The following is a 22,093-nucleotide window of genomic DNA, read 5'->3' as shown; positions in this document are numbered from 1 at the left end:
AAATTACACAAGGCTGTTCAATTGCTCATATACCGCTTTAAAAACCGCACACAGTGCTGAGAAGAGACCTCGTGCTGACCGAAAGATGATTCTTGAGTTATCAGGTCGAAGCAGCAAAAAACATACTAAGACCCGCCTTTTCCTCAAATTCTATTATGAAGAAAAAAAAGTTCAGATTTCACTAATTGAGTCCCTCTTAATTTTTGAGCCATTTCGGTTGGCAATTAGGCGAGCCAGCACCAGGCAGGCTAGGCAGACTGCAAACAAGGTCCCTATAGGCAGCGCAGTGCATTAATGTGAAATATGCCCAGACAACGTAACTTGTCACAGAGGATTACTCCCGCTTACTGGCTCTGCAGGGGCCCTGCGCTCGAGCACTCTGCGCTGACGGGAGCGGGGGTGAGCGCGCCGGAGAGAGAGAGCGAGCGAGAGGGGGGAGAGAGTGGCCATTAGCGAGCAGCCACACTGGCATTGATGTTTGAGCGCACTTGTGAACCGGCTTTTGTTGAGAGGCTCTGTGCAGAAAGCATGCGCTGTCCCAAACTGGCGGTTACTATGAGAAATGAGGAGCTGCTTCTGAGGTAGGTGGAGTTTCCTCCCAGCCCCCACCCCCCTTTTCCCGCGTTTTGTTTTACCGCCGGGGCCGGGGTGAGCCAGGGTGCAGATAGTTCTCGCGCCCCTGAGAGGGAAACGCGCGCGCGTCCGGCGTGCAGTCGTCCCCCATGCCTCTGGCTGTTAGTTTGGGTCTCTTTTTTTGCTTCTTTCTTCCTTGTGTTTTGTTTTGTTGTTCCGTGCCCGCTTCGAACCCAGCCTTCTCCAGGGACAGCTTCCCCCTCCATCCTTTCCTAATCCCGTCTAAAGCCGCCACTGCCGACGGTGCTTTAATCTGGGTTTATCCTCCCTAAATAGAGCCTCTGGGCGCTACCACGGCCCGGGCCCCCGTCCAGGGGGACGGAGCGGCCTCACGTGGGCCCGGGGGCGTCCTGGAGTGTGCAGCGGGGGGAGTGGCGCACGCCCAGCTCTTCAGGGTGGAGAGGGAGTGATGGTGAGCGGGAACCCTGCCAGCTCGGCTCCGCGCTTCCACAATGTCGCCTGTTGTGTATCCGGCGCGGAGGCAGGGCTCTGAATGCATCATTCTCAGCGCCTGACAATGGGACGGCCCCACAATGGAGCTGTCAAACTCGCTTCATTCCAGTCGGTGCGTGCCCCTTTCCCACCCTCCCACCGCCCCCACCCTTCCGCCTCCAGCCCCGGTGTGCCATCTTGCATCTCTCGCGCTCTGGTTGTGTGTGCGGTGCCGGCTCGGTGTTGGGGCGGGTTCCGGCCCCTCGCGCAGGTGTTTTCGCCGGGCTGACCTCCGCCTCTAGCTCATCCCACGGTGTCTGCGCAGAGAAAAGTTGAGAATTGATCACCTGCCTTGCCGTTAAGCAGAGAGAAAAACTTATCGATTCGAAATGCCTGTAAAGCGTATATCAAGCTGACGAACGCCTCGTGTCCAGAGCGCGCCCGGCGTGTTTTATGCCCCATCATTTGGACTGTGACTGCCTTGGAGGAATCTCCTGGTTGTCATAGGAGCGCGCTAAAACTCCGGCTGCAGAAAGGTAATCCTTCAGTGAGCTCGGATCCCGCACTCCTTCTTTCCCCTTATCGGAGCAAGCAGTCCCTTTGCAAAATGCTGAAGCAAGCGCCAGATTCCCTTTAAGTTTGCACCAGAAGGGTGTAGATGGTTCTCACCATGAAGGAAAACATGAATGATATTTAATATCTGTAACGGAGGGCTTATGGGCGAATACGGAGATGCCCTTAAATGATGTCAAAGGCAGATGCTAGGAATCATCTCGCGATCTCCGAAAAAAAGAACCCATTTTATTTTAGCAAAATCTGAGTTTTGACAAGTTTCAATTTTAAAGCGAGGGGGTTGGCGGAAGGGTACGAACTATCACTCAAATAATGTATTTTTTTTTTACATCGGAAATGTTGGGGTACTAAACTTAGGTTATTGAGTTGCAACACTACTGTCAGTTGCTGTGTGCAAGGATGCTCCCATTCTGTGGCTAGAGTTGCCTGCTTGCAATATGAGAACCATTTACTGCTACTGCTGGAGGCCATGTTTTCTGTCGCTATGTCCATCTTGGTCATGGGTCATTTTATAGATTCATTTATACATTCCTTTGTTGTGTGTAGTGCCACTGGCCCCAGTGCATGTGTTTCAAAGCGCTTCGAAATATCTCTGCTGCCTTTATCTTTGAGGTACCTATTGTTTAAGCCAGTTTTCACGTAACGTTCCTTGTTCACATAACGTTCCTTGGCTGTATCGTGTCAGTCCACACACCACACTAGTGCAACGTGTATTTATATCGGCACCCTGAGTTCACACGGGTTAATGCATTTTGCAGATTGTGATGGCGTGCAATGCTATTGGTAGACAAACATAGATAGGGCTCATTTTAAGATTGCAGAATTAGGTTCCTGTTCAAGCATTTTCTTAATTATTTAATATTTTTTTAGGTAGTGATACTTTTAACTGACACAACTTAAAACATGTTTACTTTATTGTCCCTGGAGATCGCTGAGGTCATATTTATTTCTGTAAAGCTGTATCTTGCAAAACACTAAATTAGGGAAATATCTGGCTTTGTATTAGAAGACATGCCCGGCTCCTGTGTGATCACTGATACCTCTATAATGATTCCTGCTGGCCATAGAAAGAGCATTGTCTCACCACTTCAGACGTGTTCTGAAGTCTGCAGGATTCCGTATGATGTGTAAGTGGTGGTCGATGCAGAGGTGTGCATCGTTTCAAAGGTGTTGTGTAGCTGGAAGATATGTTTTGTTATTGGTCTATTTCCACTTACAGTTTTGCACAAACGAGTGGGTTCCTCACAGTGCCGGTAAGTTCCAGAACATTAGGTGCACATGCAGGTTGGTCACTTGAAGGCCACTTGTCAACATAGGCCTTCCCACCACCTTGTGTATTTTTGTCATGCACTTTTACCTCCTATCTCATGTGCTGTGTACTAAACGTTATTTGACATGTTGAGAAATATTCTCATACGTTTCTATATTTTATTTGAGTTTGTTAGGCACTACAAAGCAGCACACATCTTGCATCAGAACACTAGAGAGGGGTTTGCCCAAAAAGCAGAACCTACACTTGAGGCTGTCTTTCCAAATACGGCTTTCAATGGTGTTGTTGGAGAAACATATGTTGTCATATTACAGTGTTGTTTCTGTGCTCAGTTGTACATTATATTCCATAATCCCTATTTTCCACAGCATATGTTATATTTTGCTATACATAGTTATAAATTGTGTCAGAGGATAAACTGCTTGAAATGTTCCATAAGGATGATTATTCATCACATTAGGTTAAGTGCTGGGTTCATTACACCTTGTTACTCGCATGGGACAAGATGGCCCTCCTCGTGGTGCTTCACATGCTCTGCAGCTGGAGCCGGGGCTTGGCCAAGGTCTGGGGGAGGAGAGGGCTGTGAAAGCTTTGCTAGCTGAAGAAAGGGAAGTGAAGCCATGTGATGCTGAAGGACTGAGGAAGCGACGCAGCGTCCCTGGCCCTGTAAACCCCAGCGCAGTGTGTTGTTTCACAAGAGCTGACGTCTGGTCTTAGCTGGTCCACGCCCCACTGCTCTGGTATCCCCGCTTTAAAAAGTAACACTTGAATGTCCAGTGTGCTTTGTACAACGCTTGAAACTACCTTTTGACGACTGGCAAGGGAGCCAATTGTATGGCAGAAGAGGCAGGTAAGCTGGACTGGCCTGTACTGCCGTCTTTCAGCTGGTCTGACAGGTCAATGTAGGGCAGATTTTAGTGGCTGTTTGTGGATCTTTTTATGGCATGGTGGGCCGGGGTTATTGCTTATTTCCCTAACATTACCACAAACATTGCCTGTAGCAAGTACAAATACATAGTCTCCCATAGCATGAAAAACACCTCTATACAGCATATCTTTACATGATCAAAATTGCCTCGATTTGTACATTTGGGACACTTTTTTTTAGCTATCTAATTCTCTAACGGGGGCCACTTTTATTTCAATGCCCCGGACAATTTCCTGTCCCAGTTTGGCCCTGCAGGTAATGAAACCAAGGTATAAGCGGATGAATTTATTTATCCAAGATCATTCAGGTGGTCCTGTAGGGGAGCTGGGATTGGAGCTCGTAACTCCTAGTTCAACAGCTCCGATTGCTGGCACAACAGACAGTATACAACGCTCCCTTAGCCCTCTTTATTTTAGTTCATCAGTTGCCCCAAAATATATACCATTGACTTTAAACGAACTAGAATGTTGTACATCCTCCAACTCATGACTGCACCCCCATCCACGCGTCCCTCCAACTCTGCTCAGTGGCACACTGCGTATTTTAGAAGGTCTCAGACGCGGGAGAGATCTCACCCCATCTCCGACCCTGATGGCTCATTATGCAATGTGCACCATTCAACAGCCTGGTCTCTAGCCTAGGGAAAGAATGATAATGTCACCATTAGATCCTTACCTAACTGCATGCATTTACTTTTATGTATGTATTAATGTATTTGGTTTTTTTTTATTCGTGCGCAGCACTTGTTGAGTGCCATAACTCCATCTAAGTGGCCTTGTGTCACTTTATTCATGTTTGTTATTTAAAAAAAATGTATGTACCTTAAAAGGGTGTGAGGCTCAACCCCTGCGGTGTGATACCATACCTGAGCTCTCTGCAACAAACATTTTGAGATGCTCTCCAGCTTCTATAGCAACCAGCCACCGCCTGTCTGACTCCATCCATTTGCTAAACCGAAGAGCAATCGGGTGTCAAAAGGCTGTAAATCTGCGCGCCCTCGTCTGTGCGGGCGCGCGCATGATATAAATAATCCTTATTGTGATATTTTAAAGTCCACAACGCATACAGTATCTTGAATCTCAAAAGATGGAAGTTGTTACTTCGGAAATAAACGGTGCGTGTTTTGTAAGCCTTGCGGGGAAGGCTGAGCTTGCCCCACCTGTGAGCTGCAGGTGACGAGCAGATCTGGACAATGGCGATTCAACCAGGGATGTGTTTGACTCAGTCCCGTCTAAGAGGCATCGGAGTAGAACCGCGATTGGAGCCCTCCACAGAGGGGAAGCAGCAGTCTGCCTGCTGCTAAATTTAACTTACGATGCCCTCCCCCCGGAGAATGTTCATTGCTCGGTTTTGGGTGGGTTGTTGTTTTTATACAAAAACCTGGATTGTACCATATTGCCTTAAATGCCAATACAAATGTATAGAGAAAAAAAACTCCCCGATGCTCGCGGCTTGTATTGCTTGGGCAATGTTTGCATTACAAGAGCATCGGCAGTTTCGGGTCTACCAGGCTCTGGGGTGTGCTTTGCGACCTTAGTGTACTTAAAGCTGCAGCATTGTACGTTGTATTTGAGCGCTGACGGAAAGTAGCTTCCAGTAAGACTAATTATGTAAGCAAGCTGTCAATAAGTCGGTTAATAGCCGTGTTTGGCGCGGTATTCCAGCGAGAAGCACCGACATGCCCAAGACCACAGGGTTTGTGCGTCAGTTGTGCCCGTCCCATTTTACCCCAAGCCTCTCGCTGAAGCCAGGGGACATTACCTACTCGGAGGGGAGGGGGGGGGCATCTTCCAAAAAGCGCACAGTGGTTCCCCTCCCCCCTGCAGAGACGGTCGAGGAGGCGCGTCCACATCCGGTCGGCCCACTGTGAGGGCGCCAGGCCAGCAGGGCGTCAGGCGGGGGGCACAGCATTGCCTGTCCCCCGGCTACTGCAGGGGGTCTGAGATGCTCGTGGAGCCTGGGCTACGAAGGGAGGGTGAGAAATGAGGTTTGATGAGTTATCATGCCTTGGAAAGAAGGGAGGGGCGCGAGGTTCAACGAAAACCAGATACAGATGCCCTTATCTTCACCCTAGCCTTTCCCCTGGGCCCCCTCCGCACATGTGCCGCGAATGCTGCTCCTCACCGCTAACACGTTGCAGTTTCCTCATTGGTCTGCTGTTTATCGGGCTCTGCCATTGATGCTGTGCTCAGCGTGCAGATTAACGCACGGCTAGTGCATTGCACGACTCTTTGCTCTATTCATGCAATGTGTGTGCTGGTGCTTGTCATCTCAGTGTAATGCACAGTGCGATGAAAGTGGTGCCAGCCGAAGTCTTTGCCCTGCCCAGTGTTTGGATCCGCCTCTCCGAGCTTACACCCCTCCCAATACCCTAGCACAACCTCTACTGTGCCACTCGCCTTCTCTCACGTGCAGCTGCACATATATCTGTACCACACACAACCAGGGGCGTAGCTTCCATTGATGTAGCAGGCAGGTGAAGTGGCACCAGGGCCAAGAGTCCTGACTCCTGAGCGGCCTACTCAGCCCTGCTTATTGCCGTATATTACAAATCAACCCAGGGGGGCGGGGAGGTGGGGGGAGTTGGGGGTAGGTAGCGGTGGGGTTATTTTCCTACTTGCACTAGGGCCTATGACACATTAGCTACAGTGCTGTGTACAAGTTACTTACATAATGGCAAAATCGCCTAGGTGATGTACACATCGCTTACAAACTGTTGCATGCAAAATGGATAGCATGAATCTAAGCCCAGGCTAAGCGGTATTTAAGGGACCACTGCTCTGCAAGGCTCTAAGTCCAGGAATAGTGGTGTGTTGAGGGACCATCGCACTTAATAAATCGTAGCCCAGGTTAAGAGGTGTTTGACAACCATTGTCCTGCATGGATCCAAGCCCAGGAAGAGTGGCGTACGCAGGGCCCATAGTCCCTTAATTTAATTTCCCCTGGTCGCCATTTGTTGAAACCCCCTCACCTGGCCCCACCACTCTCACCTGAACGGGCTACGGCAGCCTGCATGGATCCAAGCCCAGGTTGAGTGGGTGTCCAGGGACCACTGACCTGCAAGGAACCAAGCCCAGGAAGAATGGAGTGTTTAGAAACTGCTGTCCTCCATGAAGCCAATCCCAGGTTGAGTGGAGTTTTCAGGGATCACCTGAATGAATCTAAATCCAATGGCCAGTGTGGCATGTTGAGGGATCATTGTCCTGCATGAATCCTAGCCAAGGTTAAGAGGAGTGTACGACAACCATAGTCCTGCATGATTCCCAATTCATATATAACATAGTGCTCGGGGCCCGTTGTCCCACATGGATGTGAACCCATTGTTCTGCAGGAATCCAAGTCCATGCAGAGTATTCAAGAGCCAGTGTCCTGCATGCATGCCAAACCACGTAGAGTTGTTGTGTGCAAGGTCGTTGTCACAATGGGTTCAGCCCTGGTAGCGTGGGTTCCTCCCTGTTCTGAGAGTAGTTGGGCTCTTTAGGTTAGCTTAATAGAACCCAATTGGTCTTTCCTGCATCTGAGAGTACAGATCCCTTCTGCTTCCCCATTTTACTAATACTGTAAGTGATGGATGGCATCAGTTTCCTGGTTTCCAAGGGAATTGGCAATGACATCTTCACTGGCTTCTACTGGTGTACAGGTCCTACCCACACACCAGCACTGAGTCCATCAAGAGAATTAAGGTTGGTTGAGGTGGCAGCAGCATAGCAAGCCAGAATAATCACCGGCATCAAAAAATCTGATCACATCACCCCGGCACTCAAAGAACTCAAATGGCTACCAGTAGAAATGCGAAGCAGCTTCAGGACGGCCTGCCTAACCCACAAAGCCCCCCATACCGGCAAACCTGAATACCTGGCAAAAAAACACAAAAAGCTGGTCAAGCCAGGAATCTGAGAAGCTCTAACTCCCTCCTGCTCATCATACCTAAAACCAAAAAGAAAAGAACAGCGGACTGCTCTTTCACGGGAAACGCCCCTAAAATTTGGAACTCCATCCCCACGCACATCAGAACCATACCGTCCTTTGTGGAATTTAAAACACAACTCAAGTCCCTGTTCCTCATCCGTTCTCTTGGCTGTGGATAAGATGTAACAGACTGCAACATCAAAACTTTGTGCCCCCTTGGAACCCTGATACCAAAGAAGTTCTGCAGTAAATTTATGCAGCTCCTACTTTTTCTCGTGGATTGTCAATACCTTTCCTAGGTCATGCCTTTGGGGATTACATGCGATTTTGTAAAGTGTATTGAACCCTTGATACCAAATAAGCTCTGCATTACACATATGCAGCGCTCACTGTGACACTCGTGGATTGCCGAAAACCCGTCATATGTCATGCTTTTGTTGATTATATGCTATTCTCTACTGTAAAGCGCTCTGTTACCTCTGGGTCTTGACAGCGCTATAGAAAACTTCATAAATAAACATGAAGTGTCATGAGTTTCTCGCGCCAGGAAGAGCTGTAAATACAGCAGCACTTTTCTCATCTCCAGACTAGGAGATGAGCTAGAGTGGTAATCTAGCACTGGCTGCAGCAGGTACAGTTAGGCTTTGACTAAGGTCTAGAGAGTGGGGAAACAGAGCAGGCAGGAACGGATGCAAACGTGGGACTTCAGCAATCTAGAAATAAAGATCGAAGTGGAATAATTCTTATAAAACTGATTTGCCCCAATCTTCCTATACAACTCTGTCGGATATATCCTCATGGATGCGACGTCCAGGGAGAGGGAGTGGATGCCTCTCAACTATGGAACCAGAAAACACATAAACTTCTTGATCACGGGCAAGTCCCTCCATGTACCTGGCTCTCAATACCCCTGACTGACGTCATTATGTGTGTTTAGAAGCAGACTGATCACCACTCCGCTGTGCTGTTCATCCTGAATTCACCTTCTGCTTATTCTGCTGCACTTTACAGCGCTTTTATGCACCCCATGGGTTACTTAGGTGCTCTACGAAGGACTCTATAATCGAACGAATGATTGCATATAAGTCTACTGACGCATAATGTGCTTCTTGACGCATCTGCTCAGTGAGTTCAAACCTGAAGTGTGTTCACATCTGCAACTGAAGTGTATAGGATTGCATAGTGCACCTCTGGGGCTCTGAAACAAAGCAAGAGCGCGCCATTAATATTCATATCCAGAACTTTACAGCGCGTGCAGATTGGGCCTGAATGCTCAGGAAGTCATCCCGGAGTGAATCAATACTAATTATTGTAATCAGGAGAGTTAATTAGCTGAAGATGCGGTGAATGGGAAGTTAGAGCCGCGCAGCCCTGAGAACACCTTGGCTGATGAAACCTGAAAGGCCCAATGCCAGCGAGGGCTCGCCCCGGAGAAGCTGGTGCTATTTCAGCCCGAGATGTACCAATTATTTAGAACAATAAATATCATTACACATTATTAGTACTCAACACCGGTGAACCGTGCGGGCCAGGCTTCAGTCACTGAGGATTCATTGAATGTTGCAGCCCTTAATAGCTGAAGGCCTAGATAAGTGGTTGTGTGCCCTCTGCTGAGATGCTCCTAACCTTGAGGTCAGAGGTCGAAACTCCGGTAGGATTGACTCAGACGTCTTTCCTTCCAAGGTCAACATAATGAGGACCATCAGGTTGGGTGGTAACAACAACTAGTGCTAGGTTTAAAAGTACAGGGTGATTGTGCTTGGAGTGTTTGTTCAACTGATAGGTGTAAGCATATAATTTGCTATTTACTTGTGTTTTTTAGTAGGACTACCAACCAATTGTCAAACGGATCCACTACTGTGCAATGACACACATTACACATATTTGGATTTTATTCTACTTTTTTATGTTATGGTATCTTGTTACATTAATGTGCATTTGTAGAACACCGTACTACCCTTTCCTTGGCCCAAGAGGTCCTTTGACAGGTATAGGTTACTCATTGACTGGTGTTCAAGTAGTCTGCTGACATTTTCTTTGGTATGCAAAGGATGTGAGTGGACCAAAAAGCAAAGTTAGAACCGAGCCACGGGTCTGGCTTGGCTTTAGAAGAGGGTGCACGGTTCGAATCGTGAAAATGTTTGGCATGGAAATCGTACAAGAAATATCATATACAAATATGGTAAAGTCTATTAAAACATTTTTTAAATGTATTTCTTTAACATGTGGAAGCGTTTCACCTTCGTGCATCAAAGAATATCAATGTATTGAAAGGTATTTATTAAAAGTGATAGTTTTAAAACATGAACTTAGAAACCTTTATGCCTTCCTTCCACCCTCACGAGGATGCCATTTGTGAACTAAAAGGCATCAGTTGTCATGTGCAGCCTGCGTGGCCTAGATTCTTATTGCGTTTGGAGAAACATTAATAATCTATTAAATCATGCACGCAAGAGGTATTTCTACAGAGCACACTCTGAACTGATGTATTTCAAGGGGCTCTCCTGTGCAATAATAAAGAAAAAGGTAGCACAGTGAAATTAAATATTTGCCTTTGACCACACAATTTGGTAAGTCGAGATTGGCCTAAGGTTTTCTGGTTTCATATTGTGCAATTAAGCCACTGGATGGATATCTCTTTCTCTGTCCTGTTTTAGAAGAAACAAATACTGGTTTGTCTTTAAATCTGGGTGCAGGCGGTTAGAGCATGGGCGACAGACAGAAGCCACATAAGAGCTCAGCTCCATTTGGGCATGGGGGTCCAAGAGGACCTCAAGCGGAACCACAGTCTGGCATCTGGGTCTAGCCCATCTTGAGTCTTCAGAGGCTCTCACACCTCCAGTTTGTAAGACTGCATGGAGCATGCAAGGCTCAGCGGCAATGCTCCTTATACACCCCACCCCAAAACTGGACCCTATCCAATTGGAATATAAAATATATTTAAACTGATAACATGGCAATACGAGCTTGGTTTCGATGCGTAGTCCATGTGAAGAAAATTTAGAAAGTGCAGCCCCTTTGTCGCACTGGGGGGCGTTACAGACACTTGGCATAGTTCAGAGACTCTGAGCAGAGATTCACTTGCAGAACTAAGATCCTGCCATTTCAAGTCATGTTATTGACGGCGACAATAGCGCCTAAAGGCAAGCTGCTTTGTAAAATGAGTACTGATGTGATCACATCGCAGTTGCTCCCTCAGATTAGTTCCTTTTGCCAAACAAGCCCCGAGCTCGTTCCCTACGTTAGGCTAGTCGCATTTTGCTGCACCCATTCCCCAGCTAACAGAAGGAAGCCATCACGGTGAAGGTCCTCTAAATAACTTTTGTCTATAAGAAATAAAATAGTGTAGAGCAGTACAAGGAAAACATTCAGCTTTCTGGCATGGCTACCCCTTCCCAGTGCTGTCTGCTGCAGGATGACAGAAATAGAGCAGTGCATGTACTTGGTTTCCCACTTTCTGCTTACCTCTGAGTAATACTGGTGCACACCGAGCAGGCGTGCTCAGAAGGGTCTCTCCTCTACATTTAAAGACAAAGAACCCTGACAGAAGTCGCTTCTGTAATGCATTTCTTCACATCCCTCCTTCAGTATTGCAGTGTTCCTCCTGCCTGATAACCTCAAGGTTTCCTGCCCCCACCGCACCTTCGATGTCTGCAGCTTGGTACATTTTTACATTTCCACTTCCTCCTGTGTAGAGAGAACCCTTCTGCTTTCCTCAAGACCCACAAACAGGAAGTGTAGGCGTGCCACTGCTACACACTTCCTGTTTGTCTATCTCAAAGTGCACTGGTGGGCATAGTTAGAATGAGTGCCACCTTTCCTGATAGGACTTGTCCTTTATGTGGGGAGATGGAATTCCAGGACTCAGTCCTTTCAAAGACTCTGCAAGTGTTTCAGTTAGCACGATTATTCCCCTCAATAGCTTGAAATGTCAAAATGGGTGTGGTTTATTAGAAAGACTGTTAAATTGTGACAGATGCAGGAATCGAGAAATTCAAAGATGTTTTTTAATTAGGAAATCTGAAATGCATTGTTTCTTAAATTACAACTCTTTTAAATGCCTATTCCAAGCGTAATATGTTTCCAAACATTGTCACATTTTTTCAATGTGCACAGCCTCACTTCACCCTAGAACATCTGGAGAGCACACAGTATTGCCTGCAGCCCCATGTAGAACTTCGACCACACTTGGACTGTGTGATGAAGTAGGGCTATATCCTATTATCTGACTTGATTCTACAAGCACAGTGTACTTTCATATTTTAGGTTTTAATTACCCATGTATTTACAACAACAAAAAAGTCTGTTAACTAGTAAGACATAAACACAATTTAGATTAAAATCTGCTCACCATTGAGGAATAAGAGTCGAAGGGTCCATTGCTTGTTTGTACATTTGAAGTAACATTTTTAATAATGGTGGCCTGGAAAGATGAGCGATTTATCAATTTCTCTAAATGAGACTAGGCTCTATACTTACAGGAATGCCCACTACTCCAATATCTATTGGACTCTGTCTGTATGAGATTCATGACCTCATCATTGGTCCTGTGCTCAGAATCTATATTCATGCATGAATGTTATATTACACGTCTCTTCACTCTACTCGTTACTTTTGTGATATGAGCTTGAGGCTTGCATTAATTGAGTGTGTTGCAGGCGATGTCAAATAGAAGGTGTCACTAGAAAATGTTTTCAGCTACCTAACCAGTGTTTTCACCACATCCAAATATTTTCATCCAGCCCCTTTGCCATGCTTCTACTGACTTCAGAAATGAAACAGGCATTGTTTTTCAAGGGTCATGCCTCTGCACCCCTCATTTACTCTCAAATGTAAGCAATAGAGTTGCAACTGTGCAGATTCCTTTTAAACTGGCACAGGCCTATGAAATTATTTCCAATCCAAGCTCAATATAAATACATGCAGCGTTGTGAAGAAGGTGATGCGAGGCTTTAATTCTTGCAGTGTGGCAGGGGTAAAAGGTGAGCACCTTTTATTGCAAAGAAAGGCAATCTGACATTAATTAAGTTGTAGAACCTGAATAGACTGGTGAGGGATTAAAGAATTCCGTAACTTACTGATGCTGTATTGTTTTCACTTTGTGATAGATTTATGAATGCATAGTAGGCCATATAATTCATCCAAGCTCCAAATGTTCATATGAACTACATGCTCTTTAAAGCCCCCACTGCATGATCCATCCCATGTTAAAACTATTTTTTCTTACTATTTCTGCAAAGCATCATGGTCACTGTGCATCAGAAAAACTGCTCGCATAACCTTTGCATCTGGCCTGGCAGATTGGGCTGGACTGTTCTACTGGAGAAGGACCAAGACTGATTTACATATGGCTGGTCTCTATCTGATGTGATGCGGTGGGCAAAAAAGCAATGAACTGTAATGCGGCTTTGAGTAATTACCAGTGACTGAGGTTATTTGAAGCGTTATGTCCATTACGCTTTGTTTTTCTAGCCATTGGACGTGGTACAATTCTATCTGCGTGACACTGCTACTTTGACAAACGTGTCGCTTCTGCCATAAGCGGAACACAAACAGTTCAAGTAGGTGGCCATCTTCAAACTAATTAGATTGCGTCTTCAATCTAAAACAATGAACATCTCCCACCATCACAAGTAGGTCAAGTGTGCTGCAGAGCTATGCTTCGGATGTGATGTGCTTCCTGCCTGTCTGTTCCACGTTCATCTGTGGCAGCCTTCCTTTCTTTTTCAGTTTTTAGATGAGAAGACAGCTCAGCTGGTCGAAGTGAATGCTGGTGAGAAATGTGTGCCTCATGCATTGCTCATGTTCCAGTCTAGATGGGCTGACTACATCTTTTTAATTTCAAGAAATGTTTTATTAAATATTTCAGTACAACAAATAATACCGTGAGAAAAATTATATGTGCTGGTACATCTGAACAAGGATAAGGACATATGGCTAAATACGATAGACCAAGTATTGAACGGATCATCCTGAAGGACATTTTGCTTGTATCTCAACAAATTTAGGAGGCCCCATTTAGATGGAGGCCAAGAGGAAAGAAGGAAAGAGAATAGACCTATATAAGAAGAGATTAGTAAAGAAGGGGAGAGAAGAGAAAGGAAAGGGAGTGAAGAGAAAGGAAAGGGGCTGACTACATCTTTTGACTGTAGATTGAGCACAATTGTGTTGGGGGCTTCACAGCTGAAAGACTAGCAATGTGTGTTTTGTAAATACAACATACTTAGATCGAGAATGTGCATAAGATACACTTTATTTTTGTTATGCATTGGACATAAAGCAGCAGTGATCTATACATTATTTTTTTTAAATATATATTTTAATTTGTTTTTTGTAATTTAAACTTAGTCAAAGAAATCATGAATACACAATACAAAGTGTGTACTGGGAAATAGCAGTTGGTATAATGCAACAGATATAGCAACAGTTCCTCTGAAAGAGAGCATGAGGTTAGATTCCAGCATTGCATATATATATATATATATATATATATATATATATATATATATATATATATATATATATATCCGAAGTAACGTCTGGATTGTCTACATTTATTGACAATGGATCATACCGCACAACTAGTAGGGCCCTTCCCCGATCACCCCAGCAGCAAGCCCAATCAAGTCTCCTCCGGTCCCAGCTCCAACCCATAGTATTTTATCCATGGAGCCCATATCTTTCAGAATTTGCTGGGATAGACCCTTTGATCTATACATTATTATACATAAAATTTGCTACCTCTGATTTTGTTATATTGTAGCACTTTTGCCCCGCTCAGTGATACTCATTTTCTCTACCTTAGAGAGATATTGCTGAATAACCCCAATGATATTCAGGCTTGTGACTTGCTAATTACCCGTAGATCTTTGCATGAGGCATACCCAAAGATGGGGGGGCTAAGAAAAATGACCCCATGTCTTATAAAAATGTGCAGCTGTACCTCAGTTAATATAACAAAAAGGTATTATTTTGATAGAACCCATCTTCTATCTGCTCCCACGAAACTGCTTTTATTTGTCATTTTTTTGTATCACCCCCCCCCCCCCCCTCTTGTACAGCACTCTATTGCTTTAGCACCAGTTCTGTGCTTTTCATTTGCACACAATACCACAATTTGCATCTTGATTGGGTAAAGAGACTGCCAATGGCATGCACTGTTTGGTTCCATAAGCGATCCTGTCGCAGTGGTATTAATATTCATCTGCTAGCCACATAAGGTTTGAGTCTCAAGCCAGGGGATCTGCTGTGGTTCAGCTCAATTTGCTTGTGGACTCTCAAGCCCAAAACGAGCCAAGCTTAATTGTGGTTTCTACCTGCCACTCACACTCTACCATCATGCGCCTAGAAAACAAGGTGCAGACCTTTAGTGTTCAAAGGAGAGAAAGAAGTAACCATCTACATCTTCAGACCAATCCTGGCTACCCTACATGGTCAAAATGTGTGATGCTAGGCAAATATTTTATTTTACAGAGTCTACTTTTTCTTTCTTATCACATATGCGAGCACCTTTCAATATGTAAATAAACAGAAATAATCTGATGTATTAAGGCAAAAGTCTTCTGCATTTTAAAGCACACTTTTTTCTTTAAAAGAGACTATCCTATTTTCACATGATGTTTATTCCATGAATTAGTTGTCCACTATTTTCAGGGCCTGGCTCGTGCACTGGCTCTTAGAGCCGAGCCAGACCCTTGGCTCGACTGCGGCTCTCCCTGTTCATGTGTTGGCTCGCCCAGGCTTGGTATTACCCGACCCAGGTGGAGCCGCTCTTCGGCCTGGAGACATGCCGTGGCTGTAACGGCCTAAATGTTTGAAAGACTGATCTTACCCTCTCCTCTCAGCTCCCTTTGAACCACGCACATGCGCTGTCATCGGGGATTATCAGGTGAAAACGCGCCCAGTGCGCGCGCGCTCGTACGTCGTCGCACGTTCTCGCGCTTGTCCAAACAGCCGAAGCTAACCGACAATGGCAGCTGCTGGGAAAGCATCTCCCCATGCCCGGGCTGATTGCATTATCATGACAGCCGGGCCTGCTGGCACCGCAGCCTCTCTCTACTTGACCTGTGAACGGATTGGCTGCCTGGGATGGTGAGGAATCGTTGGAGCTTATACAACATGGATGGCATTCCCGCCAATGAACGTAGGCCCAGAATGTTCCTCGTGTTATGGCCACGCTGATGTTTTCCTTTGTGGAGGATATTGTAACTTCTGTTTAAAGTTGAAAACGTTAGCTGAATGTGATAGTTTATAAGTACAGATTTCGTGGCGCAGGAAAAGGTATTCCGAATGTTCTTTCACTGCTGCAATGAATAATATAGGCTGGTGTAAAAACATTCTCGCTAGAAAGTCACACGCTTGTTGACTTCTCAAGTATGATATATGCACCCCAGCCCTCACCTGTCCCCCAAAATCACTCAGGAAGACCCCAACAGAGACTTTAGCCAAACAGACGTTAATTTACCATCGATTCCCCTTCACAAAGTCCCCAATAGTTACTTGTTTTGCTCTTATCAAACTTATGCAGCTGCCAGGGGACCGTCATATACCCCCCAATCCATCCTCCCTTACCCGCACAGCAGACCTACATTTTGGCCCACCCCCAAAACCCTCAGATCGCCCCCACAAACTCACATTTCATTTCAAATAATCTCTTCTCTGCTTTTCATGCTTTATGATCTCGTCCTTGCTCCCTGCTCCCGTTGGTGTGGACATGGATGGAGCAGCAAAAGAGACCTGCCATTCCCTGGCCTTGGTAAGGCTAAGGGCGGTCCTAGCATGGCTGTATCTTCTTTAGCTTCTGAGGCAGAGCTGCCAAGATCTCTGGTAGAGTGGAAGTGAATGAGATGCTGACTGACCGGGGAATAATTCACTCTATCTGCTTGGACCGTAACTCGGCACAATGTTATTGGGTTCACTCTTGATATAATTCCAAGATTTATACCCTGAAAGCCCTTCCATTCACAGGGAGACATCTTGACTTTGACAAAGTCAATAGGTCTCGTTTACGCAAGGCATTGGCTTTGTCAGTGGTTTAAACACATGTATAGCAGCACAGCTGGTTGGAGAAAGGGCTTTATCCTTGTTGTACAGCAGTATGGCTGCTGTGCAACACTGCTGAAAGTAGAAAAAATAAAAGGCGCTCTGATACGGCCGGGCATAGAGCTTTTTTTTTTTGCTGGCAGGAGGGTAGGGTAAGGTACAACATGGAGAGAGGGAGGATTTTGGAAGGGGTAATACGGACACCTAAGGGTGTGAGGAAAAAGGGCTGTGAATCTGCCTGTGCCACAATACTTTTTTCTTATGGCAGGTGAGGAGAGACAAAGGGGCAACATGAACAGTGGAGGAACAGCCGTTGGGGGTAATATAGACGACATAGTGTCAGCGGGCAGGAGACATTCAGAAGGAGAGATGTACACAAAGGAAACAGATGAAAAAGATGCACTCTGGTGGACTGCTTAAACACAAAGAAAAAGGGAGCAGTTGACCTTTAAGAAGCAAGCAAATGAGTGACAATGGAGTCAACCCACGGAAAACAATGGGTGGCCTCGAAGCCCACTAGAAAACAATGTTTCACCAGAGACCGTGGATACACTGGCTTAGGAAAAATCTAAAAAATGGAATAGTGCACCATTCTCACCTCCCATATGTACTACAGCATGATGCACATTCTGAATGTAAAGGGAAGAAGTGTACTGTCCTGGTTTTCTCACCCTCTCTAAAGCAAAAGCTGATGTACATACTCCTAGATGTTGCAAATTCCTTTCATCCATTACCTAATACCAACATAAACAGCAATGTCATTATTAATAAGACAATAGAGAAGCATTTAAAAACATCGGAATAATACTAATGACTCCATTTTAAAATTCCAAACACTTTCCTCTCCAGCGGCCTCCGGTTTCCTCCACGTCCACAAGCTCTTCAGTAGCAATATTCAGATAGGATTACTGGCCTCGTAAGAGAGATGATGGTTCAAGTGCACCAAAATACAGACCGCCATGGCTGAGGCACATTAAGCTGCTTGACGGATATTCCTGTCACACATTGATTCTACCCTAGTCCAAACGGTTTGTGGGAGGCACTGACCTTTTTTTAGAAGAAAAAGAAAACTACCAATTTCCCCTAATCCAGCCTGCATCAGAATGATCGGTGCTAGCTTAACATTGTTTCTTATTGTTGTTGGAGGGTGGAATTACCAAAGTGGAATACAAAGTCTGAGGGCATACTTTCACATTTTTACTCCCTAAATATACTCAGTGTAACCCATTGCCCTCCATTTATTATAAATATACACCAGCAGTTGATTGTGATGTCTAGTAGATTACTGTGAGTATCACATCTAAATAGTTTCTGGATGGCTTATTGTGCTACAGCCCACCTCTCAGTGAAACACTTAGCTGTATGATGGAGTGTGTTGGTGCACAGTAAAGGCCGCGAGCCATGAACGGTGTCTAACATTGCTGCGAGCTCAGTGTTTGTATTGCTCAATCAATGAAGCGACATCCAGACCCTACTATAATCACATTAAATTACTCTCCCATTGATGGAGATGGCTAAGTGGAACGCGAAAGCATGGTCACTATAGCAACTCAGTCTGGTTAAAAAAAACTCCTTTCCAAAGGATTCCTGAGAATTTTAAGCACAAGGTCTCTGCTGTATGTGGATTCGGTACTGAAAAACACCTAGCCTTTTGTGGTGTTTCCTTGTTGTTTACAGTCAAACCTAGTTTAAGGTTTCAATGACTCCATGTTTTCTAGAACGCATTCCTTCAGTCCATTGCGTTTAGGCATGTCAGTTGAATTGGATAAGCTAAAATGAGCCAGGGCTACAACATACAGAATGCATTTTGAAATGTTAAATGAAAATCCAAACAGGAGCACTGTCACAACCGCCCTCTGTGTAGTGGGCCTTGCATGCAGGGCTCATATTGTATTACCCCCTGTGGCATTTTACAGCACAGTACGATACCATGATTGATTTCCCCCAAAACCTATAATTCCATTGCGCTAGAGTCCTGCAAGCTTCCCCAGGAAACCCGTAAACCAATATCAGAAGTTACTAGAGCCTTAGTGTTGATTTCCATTATGCAAGTTCGAGCAAAAATAATACTTTTGTTTCCTGGTGAATTGTACCCAATCATCAAGTTGCGCCTGCCCTTCCTGTAATGTCACAGCAAGTGTGCTAACAAGTATTTCCTTTAAGGGTTGTTGAGAGCCTTCTAGACTGCCATGTGCCACTCACGAATTAGCTACATTCGTTTAGCCGTCGTGAGGGTATATAAATCTCACCCAACTCAGAGTTGTGGCTTGGCTTCACTCCCTGCAGATCAACCTGCACCCTTCCCACTGACCTGAAGAATCCAGCCAGAGCCATGAAGCACTCTAGTTTTCTTCAAATCCAAGTTGAACCTGTGGTTCTAGCTCCCTCCTCTAGCACAGCTATTCCTGTTCCCCATGCGACTGTCTGAGTCAAAGCCTCAAGATCTTCTTTGAAATTCAGACAAGTGGAAGAACAAGGTTAAGTACTTGATATCAGGTTAGTGTGCATTAATGCTCCCATGGTAGTAAGCGGGACCGAGTATTGCAATCTTCAAAGACTATAGAATTTTCTTCCATGCATTCTCTGTGATTTCCTCCAGCGATTCTTGTGTTTTCATGCTCCGGACCCTTCTTGCAACCTTGGTGCTTGAACTCAGATTGTGCCAGAACAAAAAAGTTTAGCACTGTGTTTCTCTGATGAACAGCAGTGCCAAGAGAAAGCAATTAGAAGCATATGATATCAGTATGAACCTTGGGAGTGCCAGAAACTCCAACCTGTAGTCCAAATTTTTCCCATGGGAGTACCAGTAACTCCAATCTGCATTTCAAGTTTATTCCTGGTAGTGCCAGAAACTCCAATCTATGATCTTGGTTATTTTGCTCTCACGCTGTATTGCTGATGAAACCTGTAAGTGTATGTTACTGATGTCAAAGTATGGCCATGGCATATTGAAGCCTGTTAGGTTAGTGGTTCTGGTCCAGTGCACATCTACCTTGTAAACACAGAAGGTCTCAGAAGTGACAAATCTCGTTACCCAGTGTCGCACAGTGCACGGAGTAGATCCAATACTACAAGACTCTCTTCATCTTTTATCCCAATGCCCCTTCCACCGGGGGGTTGCATGATCTGAAGAGCTTGGTCCCTTGATCTAGGGTGGCCCTTAGGAGCAATAGGAGGTACAACATTGGCTCCAGTGTTGTGTCTGTGATTGGGACCAGGGGAGTGCATGACAAGCACTGCGTCCCTCGTTTACCTGGAGTCATTTAGTAATCTTAATCTAGGTGGTAGGTGTGCCTTTTGATTACAAATAATGAACACTAGGGGTGTGGCTGAATGCTGTTCAAGATGGTCGCAATTTGAGTCTGCACCACCTCCACTAATAAATATGTCCCCATCCATCCACACATCTGTACATGCCTCATTACTGAGAACAAATGAGTGAGGGAGATGAGCAGGGAGCCTGCAGTGCCTAGCGGGACTTTTTAGAGGTGCGCGTGGATGAGGAGCGGCCTTCAGTGCAGAGTCAGGCCCATGTCTTGAGGGTTGCCGCCGCAATGAGCCGGCCCATGACACCCATTGACATCGTGAGGCAGTGACGCCCCCCCCCCCCCCCCCCCCGAGCTGAGGAGCGGGCGCAGGACCCAGAGGATCCATTGGGGAGCTGAGGCTATTATGGATAAAGTGCAGGGCCCAAGAAGCAGGTCGCAACTCTGAAGACTTCAGCGGGGTCGACGGAGTTCCTGCATGTCAAGGGCACTAATATAAACACTCAAAGGAGGGCCTGAAAACTGCAGACAGTCTGCCTTCAATATGAAGTGGTTGAGACTAAATTCTTTGCTGTTGCTGGTTATTAGTTGGCCCTGCCTTGCGACTCTGCTTGAGTATCTCTTTGGTAGACCTGCTTAGAGAAGTGAGGAGTGTGGCTACTTGCTTCCTCACTGCTATGTTATGGCAATTGGAGGCTGCTGTCCTGGTCCTGTCCCAGAGGGAGGACTTGTGTACCTTCTCTGCACTTACCTATGCTGATTTCCTTGCTGGCTGCTGCTCTACAGAATATTACTGGAGGTGAGCCCACAGACATTGGGTGAGCGACTAGTCACTGGGACTGGAGGCGACCGCGGCTGGGTGGATGGGAGTAGTGTTCATGTTGGGTGGTCGAGGTCCTCCGCCAACCCGACTGAACAAAATGGATAAATATGTGGTTATCCTGGCCGCAGCCGGCCCTGGGGTGGGGTCCAAAGGGGGCATGGATGCCCCGCTGCCAATGGAGACGTCACCAAGCCAGGAGTCCTCCCTGAGGGAAATAATAGCAGTGATAAAAGATCTAAAGGGAACCATTGAGCCCAAAATTAGATGTGGTTATAGTTGATGTCACCCTTTTAAGGGTGGACTGTACCAAAAATGACTGAGAAAGTGGCAGTGCTGAAAACCATTATCACTTCTCTACAAAGTAAAATAAACTTGAAGAACAAATGCAACACCTCAAAAAGGAAAATGCGCCAATGGCTGCTAAACTTGACGATCAAGAAGGGAAAGCTAGGAGGAACAACATATGAGCGGTGGAGGTCCCCAAGAAGGCAAAGGGGCCCAGTATTGAACTTTTCCTAGAAGACTTTATTACCTAAACACTCCATCCAAAACGGCTCTCGAACTTCTTTACAAGTTAAAAGGCACGTAGGTCGTCAGGCCCGCTGCCGAAACCCGGCATCTCCCCAGGACAGTTATTGCAAGAGTGTTCAACCACAGAGACCGCAAAGCCATCCTGCATGCTGCCTGCATACATGGTTATGTGAAAGATGAAAATGCCATCCTATGGTTTTTCCGGGACTTCACATTGCAAGTACAGAGGCAAAGAAGCGCTTTTGTCGAAGTAATGAAGGTGTTGAGGACCAAGGAACTGAAGTACATGATGTTATTCCTGGCCAGGCTCTGAGTGATTGATGAAGGCAAATCTTGTCGCTTTAATATGCCTGAGGATGCCTGGGAGTGGCTAGAGGGTTGGCTGGGCGACAGAGACACATCAGTGCCTGTGGTGGGCGCTGGTGGGATAAGCCGAGTGCTCACCGACCAGACCATGCCGATACTTAGTGTGATCAGGAAGTTTACAACACTACTAACAGATACTGACTGGGTGTCTCACTTACCAACGGGTGCCTGTGACGTGGGGGACCGTGGCAGCTTTCAGGCTTCAGACAGCCCATATGCCGGCTTCCTTGTCGGACACAGATTGTACAGGCCTCATGTTCTGTTCTCCTGTATGATCTCTTGGGGTGGGTGCTTGAGAGGCCCGGATTGCTGTTACCTAA

At 45.9% G+C, this 22,093-nt stretch overlaps 1 protein-coding gene across 22 annotated transcripts in view; it reads left to right on the top strand.

The window, feature by feature from the left end:
* The window catches only part of CELF2 (CUGBP Elav-like family member 2), a 1,322,506-nt gene that overhangs the window by 723,678 nt on the left and 576,735 nt on the right, over positions 1–22,093 (top strand). For 9 of the 22 annotated variants that reach the window (XM_078676857.1, XM_078676789.1, XM_078676842.1 and 6 more), the window contains exon 1: positions 15,709–15,836. The exons of 4 other annotated variants lie outside the window; for them this stretch is intronic. In XM_078676857.1, the coding sequence (XP_078532983.1) occupies positions 15,715–15,836 (122 nt within the window). In that variant the 5' untranslated portion in view covers positions 15,709–15,714. Of the gene's footprint in view, positions 1–388; positions 582–1,267; positions 1,602–3,601; positions 3,759–15,708; positions 15,837–22,093 lie in introns of those variants that run through there. 9 more of the 22 variants (XM_078676874.1, XM_078676952.1, XM_078676771.1 and 6 more) reach the window with 8 other exon arrangements.

Source organism: Lissotriton helveticus, chromosome 1_1 (genome assembly GCF_964261635.1).
Source record: "Lissotriton helveticus chromosome 1_1, aLisHel1.1, whole genome shotgun sequence".
Taxonomy (NCBI): Eukaryota; Metazoa; Chordata; class Amphibia; order Caudata; family Salamandridae; genus Lissotriton; species Lissotriton helveticus.
This window is presented reverse-complemented; position numbering and strand designations above follow the sequence as displayed.